General features: G+C 41.3%; 1 protein-coding gene across 1 annotated transcript in view; it reads left to right on the top strand.

Moving 5' to 3' along the window:
- hspg2 (heparan sulfate proteoglycan 2) overlaps positions 1-16227 on the top strand; it is a 522026-nt gene that overhangs the window by 237572 nt on the left and 268227 nt on the right. Inside the window, exons 17-24 of the mRNA XM_043675530.1 lie at positions 3105-3301; positions 3863-4010; positions 7792-7919; positions 12547-12633; positions 12724-12782; positions 13842-13915; positions 14637-14777; positions 15604-15786. Coding sequence (XP_043531465.1) covers positions 3105-3301; positions 3863-4010; positions 7792-7919; positions 12547-12633; positions 12724-12782; positions 13842-13915; positions 14637-14777; positions 15604-15786 — 1017 coding nt within the window. The remainder of the gene's footprint in view (positions 1-3104; positions 3302-3862; positions 4011-7791; positions 7920-12546; positions 12634-12723; positions 12783-13841; positions 13916-14636; positions 14778-15603; positions 15787-16227) is intronic.

Raw genomic sequence — 16227 nt, 5'->3', positions numbered from 1 at the left:
AAATGCTATGGGTTAGAGCCAATAGAATTTTATTGGATTTTAATCGTATAAAAATTGTAATTGGAGCAATTGAGATCTTTTGTTGGATTTTCAGACAGCAGGGGATTATTCAGTGCAACATCAGCTTGTATTTATAAAGTATCTGATGTAAGTTTGCTCACTGAGCTGGCAGGTTTGGTTTCAGATGTTCCGTCACCATCCAGGTCACATCATCAGTGAGCCTGCAGAAATGCTGGTGTTCTGTCCTACTTTCTTTTTGTGTGTATTGGTCTGTTAAGGTAGGTGATATCATTTCTGGTTCTTTTTCTCAGATGCTGGTAAATGGGGTCCAAATCAGTGTGTTTATTGATGGAGTTCTGGTTTGAATGCCAGGCCTCTAGGAATTCCCATGCATGTCTCTGTTTAGCCTGTCCTAGGATAGTTGTGTTGTTCTAGTCGAAGTGGTGTCCTTCTTTGTCTGTATGTAAGAATACTAGTGAGAGTAGGTCATGTCTTTTGGTGGCTAGTTGGTGCTCGTGTACCCTGGCTAGTTTTCTGCCTGTCTGTCCGATGTAATCCTTGCAGGGTGTTTTGTAAATTACATTCGTTTTGCTGGTTGTTGGTATAGGGTCCTTTAGGTTCATCAGTAGCTGTTTCAGTGTGTTGGTAGGTTTCTGGGCTACCATGATGCCAAGGGGTTGGAGTAGTCTGGTAGTCACCTCTAAGATGCTTTTGATGTGTGGTAGTGTGCCTTGAGTTTCTGGGCATGTTGTGTCTGCTTGTTTGGTTTTGTTGTTTAAGAATCAACGGACTGTGTTTATTGGGTATCTGTTCTTATTGAATATGCTGTATAGGCATTTTCCTTTTGTGGTTTGTAGGTATTTTTCTTCTGTAGATGATTGCTTCTGTAGTTAAGTATCTGGTGTGCGTTGCTTTCCTGCAGACGATGGCCTGCAGTTCTCCGTTAACTGTTTGTTCCACTGTGACACCTAGGAAGGGAGTCTGTTGTTGTTCTCCTCCTCTTTTGTGGAGCAAACCCACCAGAGACTTCGCTACAGAAGCAATCATCCCAACACCCACAAGCGGAGCTGCATCAGGACATTATTTAAACAGGCCACAACACACTGCAGCACCCAGGAACTTGAAGAATATGAGTCAGGTGAAGAGGCAAAGGTATTAAGAGGGAATTCTAGGGTATCTTGCAACTGAGAGCACTGTCACTAGTGTTGGGAGAATTGTAGCAATGGGGATCTGTTATTGTGGATGTTGCAGTCATCTCCACCTGCATCCTAACTGGCTTTTCAACCAATGAGGCATATTCCAGAGCAACCTCCTATTGACTGCTAAGTTTGCCAGTTACATTCAATAATATTGTTGCATGAAATGGGCAGTGTGCATCCATTGTAATTAATTGGTTTAGGATTTACAATATGAAATGAGATTACTGAGATGATAAGAACAACTAAAATGACAGAGAAAAGAGCTTTTGTGCTGCAGTGGTAGTGTCTGTACTCTGTGCCAAGAGGCTGTGTTCAACTTCTAACTGTTCCAGGAGAATGTAAAAATGTCTGTGAACAGGTAGATTAGAAAATATCAAAGTGGGGCAGAGGATCTAACCCAAGGCAATGCATTGTTTTATTTGTCTGTCTTATGACCTTGTTTCCAAGGATTGTGCTATGAACTTCAATTGTGGAGATAAGTCCAGGTTTATGGGTAAAGTGCTGCAGTAGTTTGCCATGGTCTTCTGTAGTGTGGCTGGCCAGGAGACACGCCCACCCTTACTGCCTGCCATCTGGTATATTGGAAGGATTTACAGGCTGATTATCAGTCTGGTTGGCCACATTATGAATCACCTACAAGTCATGGTGTGGGACTTTGAACCCAGAGTCTCTGGCTGAGAAATAGGGTGACTACCAGTGTGCTACAGCACCTCTGTATTTGTTAAGCCACAAAGAAAGTTGCAAGAAGCTTCATAAGTTTTCATAATCAAAATGATTGTTGTGTCAGGAAGTGAGCTGAGGCTGCTTTGAAAAGAGGAGTTTGAGAAGTGAAGAGAGAACTGTGGTTGTGCCCTGTGTTGTAACTGATCCTTCTGGCATTCCAACTCCATTTTTCCAGTCGTGTCAGCTGTGAGGAGCAGCATTGTGGCTTATCCTTTGGCAGACATTAGTTGGAATGTTGACCACAATATGTTGGCAGGATTGGCGCATAACTATGTGGTTAGTGTGATGGAATGCCATGTGAACCCTACAATTGATGCTGCAACTGATGCCAGTGCTCTCATTTGTGACATTGTTTTCCTTTTTATGCTATCAGGGCCTTGTTGTTTTCCATAGCAAACCTCTTTGAGGTACCGGGTGGACAAAATGCATCTTGTAGATGTTGTATGCTTTTTACAAGGTGTATCTTCTGGCGATAGTGGTCAAGTACCAATCAACTTAGTGTTTGTAAATATTGAATGTCCATGTATCTCCCAGCAATTGGCTTCGTCTCCTCGCTAATGTGGATGTGCCCCAGAGCTTTGATTTTCCACTAATAATATTGGTCATGAGTTTGCACTGTCTCTGTTTGCTGAACCTTTCACAAAGGATGCCTTTGATTAGTGAGGAACACATGATCAACATCACGAAGATTATCTCTTAAGTCTTATGATCTTGTGGCATCAATCTTCTAGAGTTTGTTGACGAGGAATTTATTATTTTGGCCTGCTTTGGTTCTGCTTTCTGCATTTAGAAGAGTTTTGCTCCCAAACAAATTAAACCTTCAAAGTCTTCATCTCCACAAAAGTACAATTGTTTAGACTTGTTTCCCAATCTTTCAGGGCATTAATGCACGAGATTTAATGAACAATTTCATAACGAGAGGCTGCATTAATTAGCGTTCATTGTGACCGTCACCTCTTTACATGTCATTTTCTGATGCGTATTTACCTCAAGTTTTGGTGGGAGCATGTCACAGTTTGTTTGAGTACCGCTTACCTGAAGAGCAACTGAAATGATGATACTGCTGTGAGAGTGCTGCTGCATGTTGCAGAACCTTAGAAGAAACTGAATGGAATAACAAATCCTGCTTCTGCTCACTTAACATATTGCTTTAAATGTTTCATGGTGTTGTATTAAATATAGGAGAACTGGCAGCACGAGTCAGGCATCCCTGTGACACGTGAAGACCTAATGATGACATTGGCTAATCTCGACAAGATAATGATCCGAACAAAGTACGACAACAGAATGTCCAGTGTTGGCCTCAGTGACATTGTCATGGATACAACCAGTGTGGAATTTACAACTCTGGGAAAACCAAAGCTTGTTGAGCAATGCAGGTACTAAGCAAATGTTCTTCTCATGTGGGGCTTCTCAGACTTTTAATTCAAGTTGGAATTTCCAGGATCCAGCTTGCGCTGAAATTTGCATCGATTTCTATGGCAACTTGCACCAAAATTTCCTGAGACAAAAGCACATCCCTCTAAAGCATTGAGATAGTAGTTTCAGGTCTTGGAGAAATATTTGGCAGTAAATTTACCCTCATTCAGCATTGGCAGAATTTCAGAAATCTAGAGCTCTGGGCTCTTCTGTACAGGCAAGGAGACATGTGAATGAGTAAAGTAATATTTTCCAGCTGAAACGAAGGAGAGGTGCAGATGATAAAGAAATTTCCCTTTCGTGATATGGTATAAGACTTGTTAACCAGTTACTAGCCAAATTTCTCTCAGGAGAAATGGAATAGCTCTGCCTTGGTTATTCCAAAAACGGCCTAGGAAGTTCACGCGCAGTCACTGATTGTACGTTTACAAACAGAGCACTTTTGTCGGTAGGAATTCAAGTTGCACTATGAGTTACTGATTGGGAGCAAATAAATTCAAGGTAAAATTTCTCTTTTCCAGATGCCCACTAAGTTACAAGGGTCTGTCTTGTGAAAGCTGTGCGCCTGGATTTAAACACGTTTTGACCGGGCCTTACCTGGGTGTTTGCGATGGGTGTAACTGCAATGGCCACGCTAGCAGCTGTGATAAAGTTACAGGATACTGTCTGGTAAGAACCTGAAGTGCAGTAATAATCAAATTCAAACTCCTTCAGAGAATTGTAGTGGACAATACTGCAACACACCATCACCAAACAACAAGGAGACATCAGGACAAACAATTCAGATATTCTGGTTATTTAGTCATCTACATTCTGTCAGGGATTTTAGATAGTTTTGGTAAAGAAAGCCTATATTATGTGTGTTAAGAGCCAAGTTTCTCTGGAAGATGATCTCAAGTTGCTTCCAGAACTGATCATATGATCAAGGTGTCTGGGAAATAAACAGTAGCCAAGGATCAACAAGATATGGGGTGAGTAGGATGCTGAGTGTGATCCTGTATTCAAGCAATTTCAGGGTTCAGTTTTAGTTGAGAGCAATTTTACTGCAGGGAATATGTTTAGTTGAAATTCAATGCACTGGCTGAGAGAGTTTAAAACTGTTATGAATTGAATCATTCATCTAACAATGAATTGGACTTCGAGAATATTCAAATCAAGACATTGGAATCATACCTCACACATAGATTGTTTGAGTGTTGGAGATCACTCATCTCAGCTCCAGGACATCACTGCAGGAGTTCCTCAGCGTAGTGTCCTCGTCTCGATCTTTGGCTGTCTCATCAATGGTCTTCCTTCCATTGTAAACTCAGAAGTGGGAATTTTCAGCACATTCACGACTCCTCAGATATTCAACTAAAACAGATCTGGATAATATCCAGGCTTGGGATGATAAGTGGCAATTAACATCGCACCACAGAAATGCCAAGTAATGACCATCTCCAATAAGAGACAATTTAGATACTGCCCCTTGACATTCTGTGACATTAATGTCATTGAATTCCCTACTCTCAACAGCCTGAGGGTTACCCTTGATCAGAAACTGAATTGGATCTGGCAAATAAATACTGCAGCAAACAGTTCACTTCCCGACTCCTCAAAACCTGGCCATCATCTAAAAGGCACAAGTCAGGAGTGTAATGGAGTACTTTCCACTTGCCTGGATGAGTGCAGCTCCAACATCACTCATGACACCATCCAGGTCAAAGCAGCCCCTTGATTGGCACCTCATCCACAAATATGCAGTCACTTCATCACCAATACTCTGCTGCAGCAGAAGATACATTGCAAAAATTCACCAAAGATCCTTAGTGCTTTTGAAACCCATGACCGCTTCCATCTAGAAGGAAAAGGGCAGCTGATATGTGGTAATACCATCACCCACAAGTTCCTCTCAGCCACTTATCATTCTGACTTGGAAATATATTGCCATTCCTTCACTGTCAGGGCGTCAAAGTCTGGGCATTCTCTCTCTAATGTATCAACCTATGGCACATGGACTGCAGTGGTTCAAGAAGGCAGCTCAGCACCACCTTCTCAAGGGCAACTAGAACCAGGTCGTAAGTGTTGGCCCAGCCAGTGATGCTCACACCTCTTGACTGAATGTGAAGTAAAACAAGAGGGAAGGAGTTTTGGATGTGAGACTCCATAGTTAAAGAATATTTGACCATAGAATTTCTGACCTAAGTTGGTTGCATTTGTGACACTCTGGTTGAAACTGGGAGGATACAATTGGAGGAGAGTTGGAGGAAATTTAAAAGAGCAGTCTCAAGAAAGTGAGCAGATGGCTGAAGAAATTTCAACTCTTATACAAATCTTTGAAGCAGTACCTAGACCGAGTGCTCCCGATTTCTGATGATTACCTGGCTTGAGTTTTTTTGAGGTATAAATCAGCTAAGTCTGGAAAGGAGTTAAGCTTGATTTAGAGCCTAGGTAACTGTGTTCTTGTATTTTTAATATCTTTAACAACTGGTTATTTAAGATAAAGTGCCATTATTGATATTCGCGTACTTCAGGTTCTGTGAAGTAAAATTCTTTTGTTTTAAACTGTGATTCATGTGGTTTCATTCTTTTAATATCTGAAATATCAGATACAGGATCACAATAAGGTTGCCCTTTGTTTTCCAACCCGACTTGCCCTTGAGAAGGTGATGGAGAACCACTTTGTCGAATAACTTCAATCCTTAGGGTCAAGGATGCAGTAATGTGCCATTCAGTGCACTCCATGTAGTGATCAGTAACAGTGAAGAAATGGTGGTACATGTTCAAGGCAGGATAGTGTGTGATTTAGGAAGAAACTTTGATATATTGGGGTTAACGTGCACCTGATGTTCTTGCTTGGCATGGAGGCTGTTGTGTGTTTGGGAGATGCTGCCAAAGAAATCTCCATAACGTGCTGCCGTGCATCTTGGGTACAGGAGCACAGTTATTAAGTTGCTGGAATAAAAGCCATGGAGCGACCCTGATTAATAACCCTGGAGAATTTCAAATTGGATTTTAAAAAAGTGGAAAGCTGGTACAAGTTGAATTAGGCTATGTCCTTGTTTTATTGGTGTGAACGTCCAACCAGCTTACAAATACATTTTGGGGAAGGAAACTAGATATCTTTCCGGTTCTGGGTGGCACGGTGGCCCGGTGGTTAGCACTGCTGTCTCAGCACCAGGGACCCGGGTTCAATGCCTATCTCTGGCAACTGTCAGTGTGAAGTTCGCACATTTTCCTCGTGTCTGTGTGGGTTTCCTCTGGGTTCTCAGATTTCCTCCCACAATCCAAAGATGTGCAGGTCAGGTGAATTGGCCATGCTAAAGTACCCATAGCGTTAGGTGCATTAATCAGGGGTAAATATTGGGTAGGGGAATGGGTCTGGGTGAGTTACTCTTTGGGCGGTCAGTGTGGACTTGTTGGGCTGAAGGGCCTGTTTCTATACTGTAGGGAATCTAATTCAATCTAATCTTGGTCTGGCCTGTATGTCACTTCAGCCCCACGCTAATATTATTGATGTTCAATTGCCCTCTGATATATTCTAACAAATCAGTCAATTCTAAATCTAAAGAAAATGACCTTTTGGAAAAGTGAAGGGTGTTGGAGCTTGGAATGTTGGAGATTTTTGATCATTTCAGGTTAGCCAAACTCAAAAGGCAATATCCTTTGGTCAGTCTCTTAGCAGAACTTTGTATCTTCATCAGAGAGCTGTCTTTCCTTTCCCTGCACTGGGCATCTTCATTAACTCTGAGGGACTGTGCCATTTATTGTAATCAAGAGGCCCATACTAACTCCGAGGTGCAGCCCACATCACAGTCAAATCAAAAAGTTATAGAAGTATACAGTAGCTTAATCAGTATTTAAACAGCTATCATAGAATCCCTACAGTGTCGGACCAGGTCCTTCAGTCCAACAGGTCCACACTGACCCTTCGAAGAGTAACCCACCCAGACCCATTCCCCTACCCTATATTTACCCCTGACTAATGCATCTGACCTACACATCCCTGAACACTATGGGCAATTGAGCATGGCCAGTTTATCTAACCTGCATGTCTTTGGACTGTGGGAGGAAACTGGAGCACCCAGAGGAAACCAACGCAGACACAGGGAGAATGTACAAACTCCACACAGACAGTCGCCTGAGACTGGAATCGTACCTGCGTCCCTGGCGCTGGGAGGCAGCAGTGCTAACCACTGAGCCTCAATGACGCCCCTGTGATGAGTCAGATTAATTTGTAGAGAAACCTCTCATCAAAACCTTTATGGAAGGGTGGATTTGAAAGTAGTTAGGATCTAGGTGATTGATATTTGGGCTTGAGACAGTTACTTTTGAATATGTAACCCACAGTTTTGAACTTGAAGTACTGATGTGTTTTCACGATAATGATGATAATGTTTCCTTGTGCGTATATTTTAGAAATGGTCTTCCATGGCTTTCATCAGTTAATATATATTTTTGTACCTCTCAGAGTTGTCAACACAACACGGAAGGTCGACATTGTGACAAGTGCAAGCCTGGATTTTTTGGTGACCCCACTCAAGGAACTGCCAATGACTGCATGCCGTGTCCATGTCCGTTTACTGATTCCCAGAGAAGGTCTGTGTCCCACAGCCAGAAAACCATGGATAATCAGCATTGCAGGGGAAATGGGGGCAACGTGATGATATTACTGGCCTAATGATCTGGACGTCTGAGCTTATGCTGCTGGATAGGGTTCAAATCCCACCGCTGCAGTTAGTTGAACTTGAATTCAATGAATAAAATATTTGGAGTTTAGAAGTTGCACTAATGGTGACCATGATAACCATCATTGATTGTTGTAAAAATCCACCTGGTTCATTTGTGCTTTAGAGAATGTCCTTTAGAGAAGAAAATCTGCCTTCCTTACCTGATCTGACCTAGACTTGACTCCAGGCTCTCAGCAATGTGGTTGACTTTAAACTACCCTCTGAAATGGCTAGAAAACTGCTCTCTTCAAGGTAAATCAGGGATGGACAACAAGTGCTGGGATCGCTGATGATGCACTCATCCCATGAAAAAAAAACAAACGTTTAGTGAAGCTGAGTATGTTAGATTTGTGGTTTGATGTAGATTTGAGAAAGGATTTTTTTTTTTCTCTGCATTAATGAACAGTCAGTTGTAAATCTGTCTTCTCTTGTGTTTACCTACCACTTGAGATTCAGCAATTTCCCCTCAATTCTTTCTTGGAGCTGGTGTCACTGTTCCCCAGTGTATGAATCTAATTTCTGATTATTGATCTGTTCAATCTGAACCTTACCCTGACCAGTCTGACATCTACCCTTGTGTATTCTCTCAAGTGGGATCAACTGTCACTAGTCAGGTTGACTTTGAGACTCCTGAAACCTGCATCATATTCAATATGAGCCCAGCAGCCTCCTGAGGATTTGATTTGATTGATTTATTATTGTCATATATACCGAGATACAGAAAAAGTATTGTTTTGCATGCTAAAGGCAACTTATAACTTACGTAAGTCCATTGGGGTAATAGAACAAAATGCAGAATATCGTGTTACAGCTACAGATGTGATGATGTTGCTCCTTTAACAAGTTTATGTTGTTTTTTTTCCAGTGGGTTTGTAAGTGCAGAGGCCCGGGAGGTCTAGGTTAGAAGGACTTTAGGGCCAATTTGATAGCTAACAGATACTGCCTCTGGAAGAAGGCTTCCAGGTTGTAAAATAAACTCTTGTATAATGAAAAGGGAGTGGCCAGTTCTCCCAGCTCAGCTTCTCTCTGTTTTGGTTTGGTTTGGTTTGGTTTTAAAAGGCAGTCAGTTGTGAAGCTGCTGGACCCAAAGAAGCAGGCCCATGCTGATCCTCCCTCTCTCTAACATCTTTCTGTTTCCTGTAAGAACCTGTGTTGAATTTTTCCTTTTTTGCCAAGGGGTTTTTATGGGGATTATTGTAAGTATTTGAAACAGCATCATTAAGTTAGGATAATCTGTAGCATTTTTGGATAGATTCTGTTCTCGTTTGTGTTTCATTTGTTAATCTTGCAAATAATTTCTGTTTTTGTTTAAAACTAAGTGGTTGGGCCAGTTGCATCAGTCCTAGAATACATCTGCTTAAAAAATTGGTAAAGTTACGGTCCAGGCTACTTTCTTGAAGTGTTTTGAGGGGGTCTGGCCTGGTCCATAACACACAGAAGGTGCAGATCAACTTTAATATATATCTGTTCAAAAGTCAGATAACAGCTGGGAAGAAGCTGTTCTTGACTCTCTTGATTTTTGTTTTCAAACTTCTGCATTTTCTGTATCAATGGAAGAGGGTATAACCATGGTGGGGAGGAGTCTTTGATAATATTGACTAGTTTTCCGAGAGAGTGGGAAGTGTAGACTGAGTCTTTGGACAGAAGGCTTGTTTTTATGATGGACTTGGGTTCCACAACTCTCTGTAATTTCTTGCTGATTTGGGCACAGCAGTTGCCATACCACACTGTGACACATCCAGTCAGGATGCTTTCTATGGTGCATTTACAAAAGAGACAAATAAAAGCAAAATACTGTGGATTCTGGAAAGTTGAAACAAACAGATAATGCTGGAGAAACTCAGCAGGTCTGACACCTCGTTGTCCTAGCGCATAAATCCCTGAAAGTTGCTACCCAGGTTGATAGGGCTGTTAAGAAGGCATATAGGGTGTGTTGGCATTTATTGGTAGGGGGGATGAGTTTAGGAGCCATGAGGTATGTTTCAGCTATACAAGACACTTGTAAGGCCGCATCTGGAGTATTGTGTGCAGTTCTGGTCACTGCATTATAGGAAGGATGTGGAAGCTTTCGAAAGGGTTTAGAGGAGATTTACTAGGATGTTACTTGGTATGGAAGGAAAGTCTTACAAGGAAAGGCTGAAGGAACCGAGGCTGTTTTCATTGGAAATAAGAAGGTTGAGAGATAACTTAATTGAGACAAATAAGATAATCAGAGGGTTAGATAGGGTGGAGAGCTTTTTTCCTCAGATGGTGAACACTAACACAAGGGGACATAGCTTTAAATTGAGGGATAATATATGTTGGACAGATGTCAGACGTAATTTCTTTACTCGAATAGTAGGGGCATGGAATGCAGTGCCCACAACTATAGTAGACTCGCGAGGTTAAGGACATTTAGATGGGCATTGAACACATACATGGCTAATAATGGAACGGTGTAGTTTAGATGGGCATCAGATTATTTTCACGAGTTGGCGCAACACCGAGACCTGAAGAGCCTGTGCTGCGCTGTAACGTTCTATGTTCTATGTGGAGAGGGAATCAGAGTTAAAATTTTGAGGCCCGTAGGACTTCTCTTCAATTACGCTATACTGGACCTGTAGCAATAGCTGTCTCAATTCTGTCTCCCAAAATGCTGCCAGTCCTACAGAATTTCTCCAACATTGTGTGTTAACCTCAGAACACAGAGTAGAGGGACTGGTGGGTCATGCACTTTTTTCCTTTACACTTTAATGGGTTGTGGGCATCACTGGCAAGGCCAGCATTTGTTGACCATCCCTAATTGTACTTGAAATGATTGGCTTTCTGGACTATTTCAGAGGGCAGTTAGGAGTCAACCACATTGCTGTGGGTCTGGAGTATAGGCCCAATGAGGTGAAGATTGCAGATTTACCTCCCTAAAGGATATGAGTGAACCTGGTGTGGTCTTGCACCAATTGCCTTTGATTAAGTATTCACCATTAGTTCAGCTTTTTAATTCCAGATTTTTGTTGAATTGAAATTTTGTTATTTGCCATGGTGGGAGTTGAACTGATTTTGCATTAGCTTGCGGTTCTGAATTACCAATCCAGTGAGACTAACACCACACTAGCACTTCTCCCCACTAGCTGTTTTTCAGTGGATAGAAGTGGATAAATCTGCTTTCCAAATATATTTTTTTTTCTTCCACTTACAACATGGCGAACTGTGCTGTAGATGAGCATGTCTCTCTCTCACCTCCTGACGCACCTTTATTGCAGATCATCTGCTGCTGAACTTCTCAGCCACTCTGTTTTTCTTACTTGCCGAGGTTGGCTATTCCAGGTTGACCTCCTGGTCGACCTCCCATCTTTCACCTTCCCTAAATTTGAGCTAATCCCAAATTTTGCTGCTGGTGTTCTAATATCCACTGAGTCATCACCCCTGTGCTCACCGACTTACGTTAGCTGCTGTACATCAACTTTAAGTTTCCCAGCCTTGTCTTCAAGTCTGTCCATAACTTGAACACTCCTTGGAAACTACTTTTGCAACATCTATCTCAGGGATATTTGTGATCCTCCATTCTGGCCTTTTGGGCATCCACATTTTAATAATTCCAACCTGGGCAATCATGTTTTCAGTTTTCAAGACCCTATGCTCTGAAATCCCTCCCTAAATCTCCCTGTCTCTCCACCTCCTTGTTCTCTTTTATGAAGATCCCTCGAATCTACTATCCCCAAGCTATTGGTCATCTATCCTAATATTTCCCTTTGAGGTTCCATGCCAAATTTTGTTTGCTAATTTGCCTAATAAATCTTACCCTATTTTTGGGTGCTTTTAAATATATCTTGTTGTTCTGTGTGCCCTTTACTTTGAATCTAACACAGGCAAATGAAATGAAATTTTCTGTTCTCCTTTGGCTTGTTGAGTGAGCTCAACAGCATCAGACTCCTGACAGTGTATCCAGAGTAGACAGAAGGAATGATGGACTGTATGGAAAAAAAAATCTCAAAATTGAACTGTGCATCATGAGGATTTAATGTACAAGTTAAAGAGAATAGTTTAGCAGAATTGGAAAAATGATGCCTTCTCTCTTGGCTGATACTTTTTTGGAGCATTTCCTCTTCATCACCTTGTTGCTTCCTCCCTTTCTGGTCTAACATGTCTCTTTCTCCTTTCCTCACCACCCTCACTTGGAGTTCCCTCTGTCTACTCTCCTTTAGTGACCCCTCCCTCTTCACCAACTCTTGGTGCTTTCTCCTCCCCTATCAATGTACTCTTGGCAATCCCCTTCTCCATTCCCATGGTACTCCTTTCCTCTCCAACCTTCCTATGGAGTTTGAGTTTATCTGTAGGATATCCAGTGTGCCTAAATGTACTTTAACCTCCTGTACTGCCTATAGCTGACCCTCTATATAATTGTGTTGATCACAACATATGCTTTAGGATCTTGTATAATGTGTTTACAAATGCAATATCCAGAATAGATATGGAGGGATTTGAATTTCCAAGAACCTTATTGTGTGTATCCTTTTCAGATTTTCAGAAACCTGTTTCCTGGATACTGATAGGCGCCCTACCTGTGATGCTTGTAGAGTTGGCTACACTGGACGCAGATGTGAAACGTAGGTCCATCTCCGTAGTGGTATCATACTCTGGTGTTTTGAAGGAGATGTAATTCTTGATTTAAACTGTGATTGTTTCTTTTCTCATAGTTGTGCTGCTGGTTATGAAGGAAACCCGATGTCTCCAGGTGGAAAGTGTACACCACATGGTAAGCTCCAGGAAACAGGCTACATTTCATAAAAGTGTATTCCTGACTGGTTTACTAGGCTAACTTTATCTGTTCAGTCAAATTAAACCCCTTGGTTCTTAATATGTTCAGTTAATAAAAACTCAGAGCTCTGTGTTTAACTGGACAGATAGAATATATCATCTTTCTGGTGAAATGACATCATAAGTGAACTCAGTTCAGGTTGTTTCCTTGTCAATCCAGTTCCTAAGAGGTTACAGGTGCAAGACTCCCACCATGTTTGCCAGTCTCACCCAGAAAGTCAGTAATAAAGGAATTGGGAAGCCACGGCTGGTGCAGATGAGGAGTCAGCTGTGGAACAGAGCTGATGCATGTACTCATCTTAATGTCATGCACTTTATGTTGTGTTTCTGTTATAGAAATTTTAAAAAATACTTCTGATTGTCCTGCCTCAGTACACATAGTCTAAAGAAAGTGTTTGTATTTCTAAAGCTTCTTTCATTTACATTCAACTCTACATTTGGCCAGTTGTTTCAGTTGAGTGTAGTGCCTGTGGCAATGTAGGAAGTCATAAAGTAATCCAGCATGAAAACAGGCCCTTCGGCCCAAACTGGTCCATGCTGACTGTGGTGCCAACTCAGCTAGTTCCAATTGCCCACGTTTGGTCCATATCCCTCTAAACCCTTCCCATCCATGCACCTATCCAAATGTTTTTTAAATGTTGCTATGGTACCTGTATCAACCACTTTCTCTGGCAGCCCATTCCATATACACACCACCCTCCATGTTTTGTCCTTAACAGTGCTTGTAATTGGATATACTTAGGTAGAGTTGAGGATAGAGACAAAGAAAAACTGCAGATGCTGGAAACCAAAGTAGCCAGGTGGGAGACTGGGCGAACACACCAAGCCAGGCAGCATCAGGAGGTGGAGAAGTCAACAATCCGGGTGTCACCCTTCTTCAGGACTGGAAGAAAGGTTACATCTGAAACATTAACTTCCGCACCTCCTGATGCTGCTGCCTTTCTACTTAAGTACAATGTAGAGGTGAATTTCTAAGAATGTCTGTTTTGTTATACAGCTGGATATATTTCAAATTGTGACAGCAGAGGAACAGAATCTGCAGAATCATATCCAGGATCCTGTGTCTGTAAGGTAGGTGTGTTCTAATGGCTGGAGAGTGACAAATATTAATACACACCAAATTATAGCCTGTAGATCTGGCGGTTGTGCAAAGAACATTGCAGTCATCTCTAGTTCTTCTGCAAATTAACTTAAACTTGCGCCTGCTGGACATCAAATCTGCTACCAATGGAAACAATTTCTCTGTATTTATTCAACCAAAATCCTTCATAATTTTAAACATGTTTCTCTCTTACTGTAGTGAGCCAGCACATTTACTATACTCTCTAACCTGTGGTAACCATATTAATTATACAGAGAGTTTAACACTGATAAACTGATAGTTTTAACACTGATATTAAAACCTGTAATGACATTGGGCTTCTGGACTCTTCTTGGTATGGTTTAAAGTTTTTTTCAAAAATAGTGGAATATTCAAGAACTTATAAGAGACTGAGAAGTTTTTAAAATAGACAGGCATTAAATAGTTGGCGCAATGAAATAAAATTAAAACCAGTACCTTTTGTATTTGATGTAACAGAATAAAAATATTTGAGAAAAGAGACTGAAGGAATTTTTAAAAAAATCCTATTCTAACCAAAATAATATGCAAATCACTAATACATCTTTTATTTTGTTCTTTCTTTTTGAGTCTGAGTATCTTTGGAATGTTAGAAGGTTCTGATCTGTTCAAGCTGTGTCCAGAACTGCACACCACGATAATAAAGCGCTTGCTGTGTTTTCTGTTTTCTAGGCTAATGTTGTTGGAAGACTCTGTAATCAGTGCGCGCCAGGGTCCTTCAATTTGGATGATGCCAACTTGAATGGCTGTTTGAAATGTTTCTGCATGGGAATCAGCAAAGAGTGTGCCAGTTCATCTTGGCACCGAGACCAGGTTAGTCCACAAGCAGTTTGTGTTTGGATGGCAGAGGGAAACATACGTAAAGGCACCTTACTGATGTGGCTCTCAGTTTCAGAAGTAGTGGTTAATTCTTAAAGTTTTTAATACAGTCCCATCAAGTTGCAAACAGATTTTCAACTTGGCAAAGGATAGATACAGAGGGTGTATTGAGTATCCTTTCATCTGTTTGATCGTGCTCATTTCAGGGAATGTTACATTATTTTGTGGCTTCGTTTCAGATTAATTGAGCAAATTGTATCGAGACTCTTCCAGCATTTGAATCAGTGCATGCTGTGTTTGATACGAGAGATTAAAAGTTCGGATTTGAGAAACACCCATTTTGCAGAATGTCATGTTTTTCGAGAATTTCTAGAATCTCAGTTTTTAAAAGATAGTGCCCATCCTGAGAGTTTGCCATTTAGTTTTACTGTTCAGTGAAGCCTGTGTCATTTGGTGTGATTGGTAACCTTAAAGGGAAGCTTGAATTCTTTCATTTGCCAAATGAAATGACAATCTGGAGCTGGATGGAATGTAGAAGACTTTGATAAAAATGAGCCTGAATTTGGGAGCTCATTAACTCAAACAATGTTACTGCTTCATTTCATTGTGCAGAGTTGAATGATAAATATTAAAGTGTCTGCATTGGGCAAGAACTCAGGCCATTATTACCAGACCCAAATATTAATGGTTAGTTATGAACTAGTTATGAGTGAATGCTGGATTTGCTGACAACTAATCAGTCAATCAACAAATCAATCTGTGCTTATTCAATCAATAAGTCAAACTTCATTCATAATCTAATTGTGCTGTTTTTTGCAAGGTCCGAGCTCTCTCTGGTGAGCAAGAGAGGAACCTTTACATGCTAACAAACATGGCACACACTCAGAGGATCACTGAAGGCATTAAAATCAGTGCATTGAGCGAACTGACTTTTGCAAACTTTGATGCAGTCCCACGAGATGTCTACTACTGGGTGCTACCTGATCGGTTCAAAGGTGATAAGGTAAATGGAGTACTGATCAATTGGAGATATACATTGCAAATGGATGCCACAACGACGTTAAGACAAAACAAGCTCTGATTTTTCCCCATTTGTAAGTTGCCATTGTGAGTCCCAGTGGGTATACTGAGATGCTTCTGTTTTCTCTAGTTTGGTACAGTCAGAGACCAACTGAGAGAGAATGTTGGGCTTGGTTCCCACCCAAATATTCTTTGAATGTTGCTCAGTTCCCAGTTGTATAATTCTCTCTCTCTCTCTCTCTCTCTCCACACTCTCACTCTCTCTCCACACTCTCACTCTCTCTCTCTCTCCACTCTCTCTGTGTCTCCACTCTCTCTGTCTCTCTCACACTCACTCGCTCACTTCTTTCTCTCACCTCCTGCTCTCTCTCACACTCTGTGTCTCTTTCTCACTCTCCCTCTCTCTCACACTCTTTCTCACTCT

Source organism: Chiloscyllium plagiosum, chromosome 34 (assembly GCF_004010195.1).
Source record: "Chiloscyllium plagiosum isolate BGI_BamShark_2017 chromosome 34, ASM401019v2, whole genome shotgun sequence".
Classification (NCBI taxonomy): Eukaryota; Metazoa; Chordata; class Chondrichthyes; order Orectolobiformes; family Hemiscylliidae; genus Chiloscyllium; species Chiloscyllium plagiosum.
This window is presented reverse-complemented; position numbering and strand designations above follow the sequence as displayed.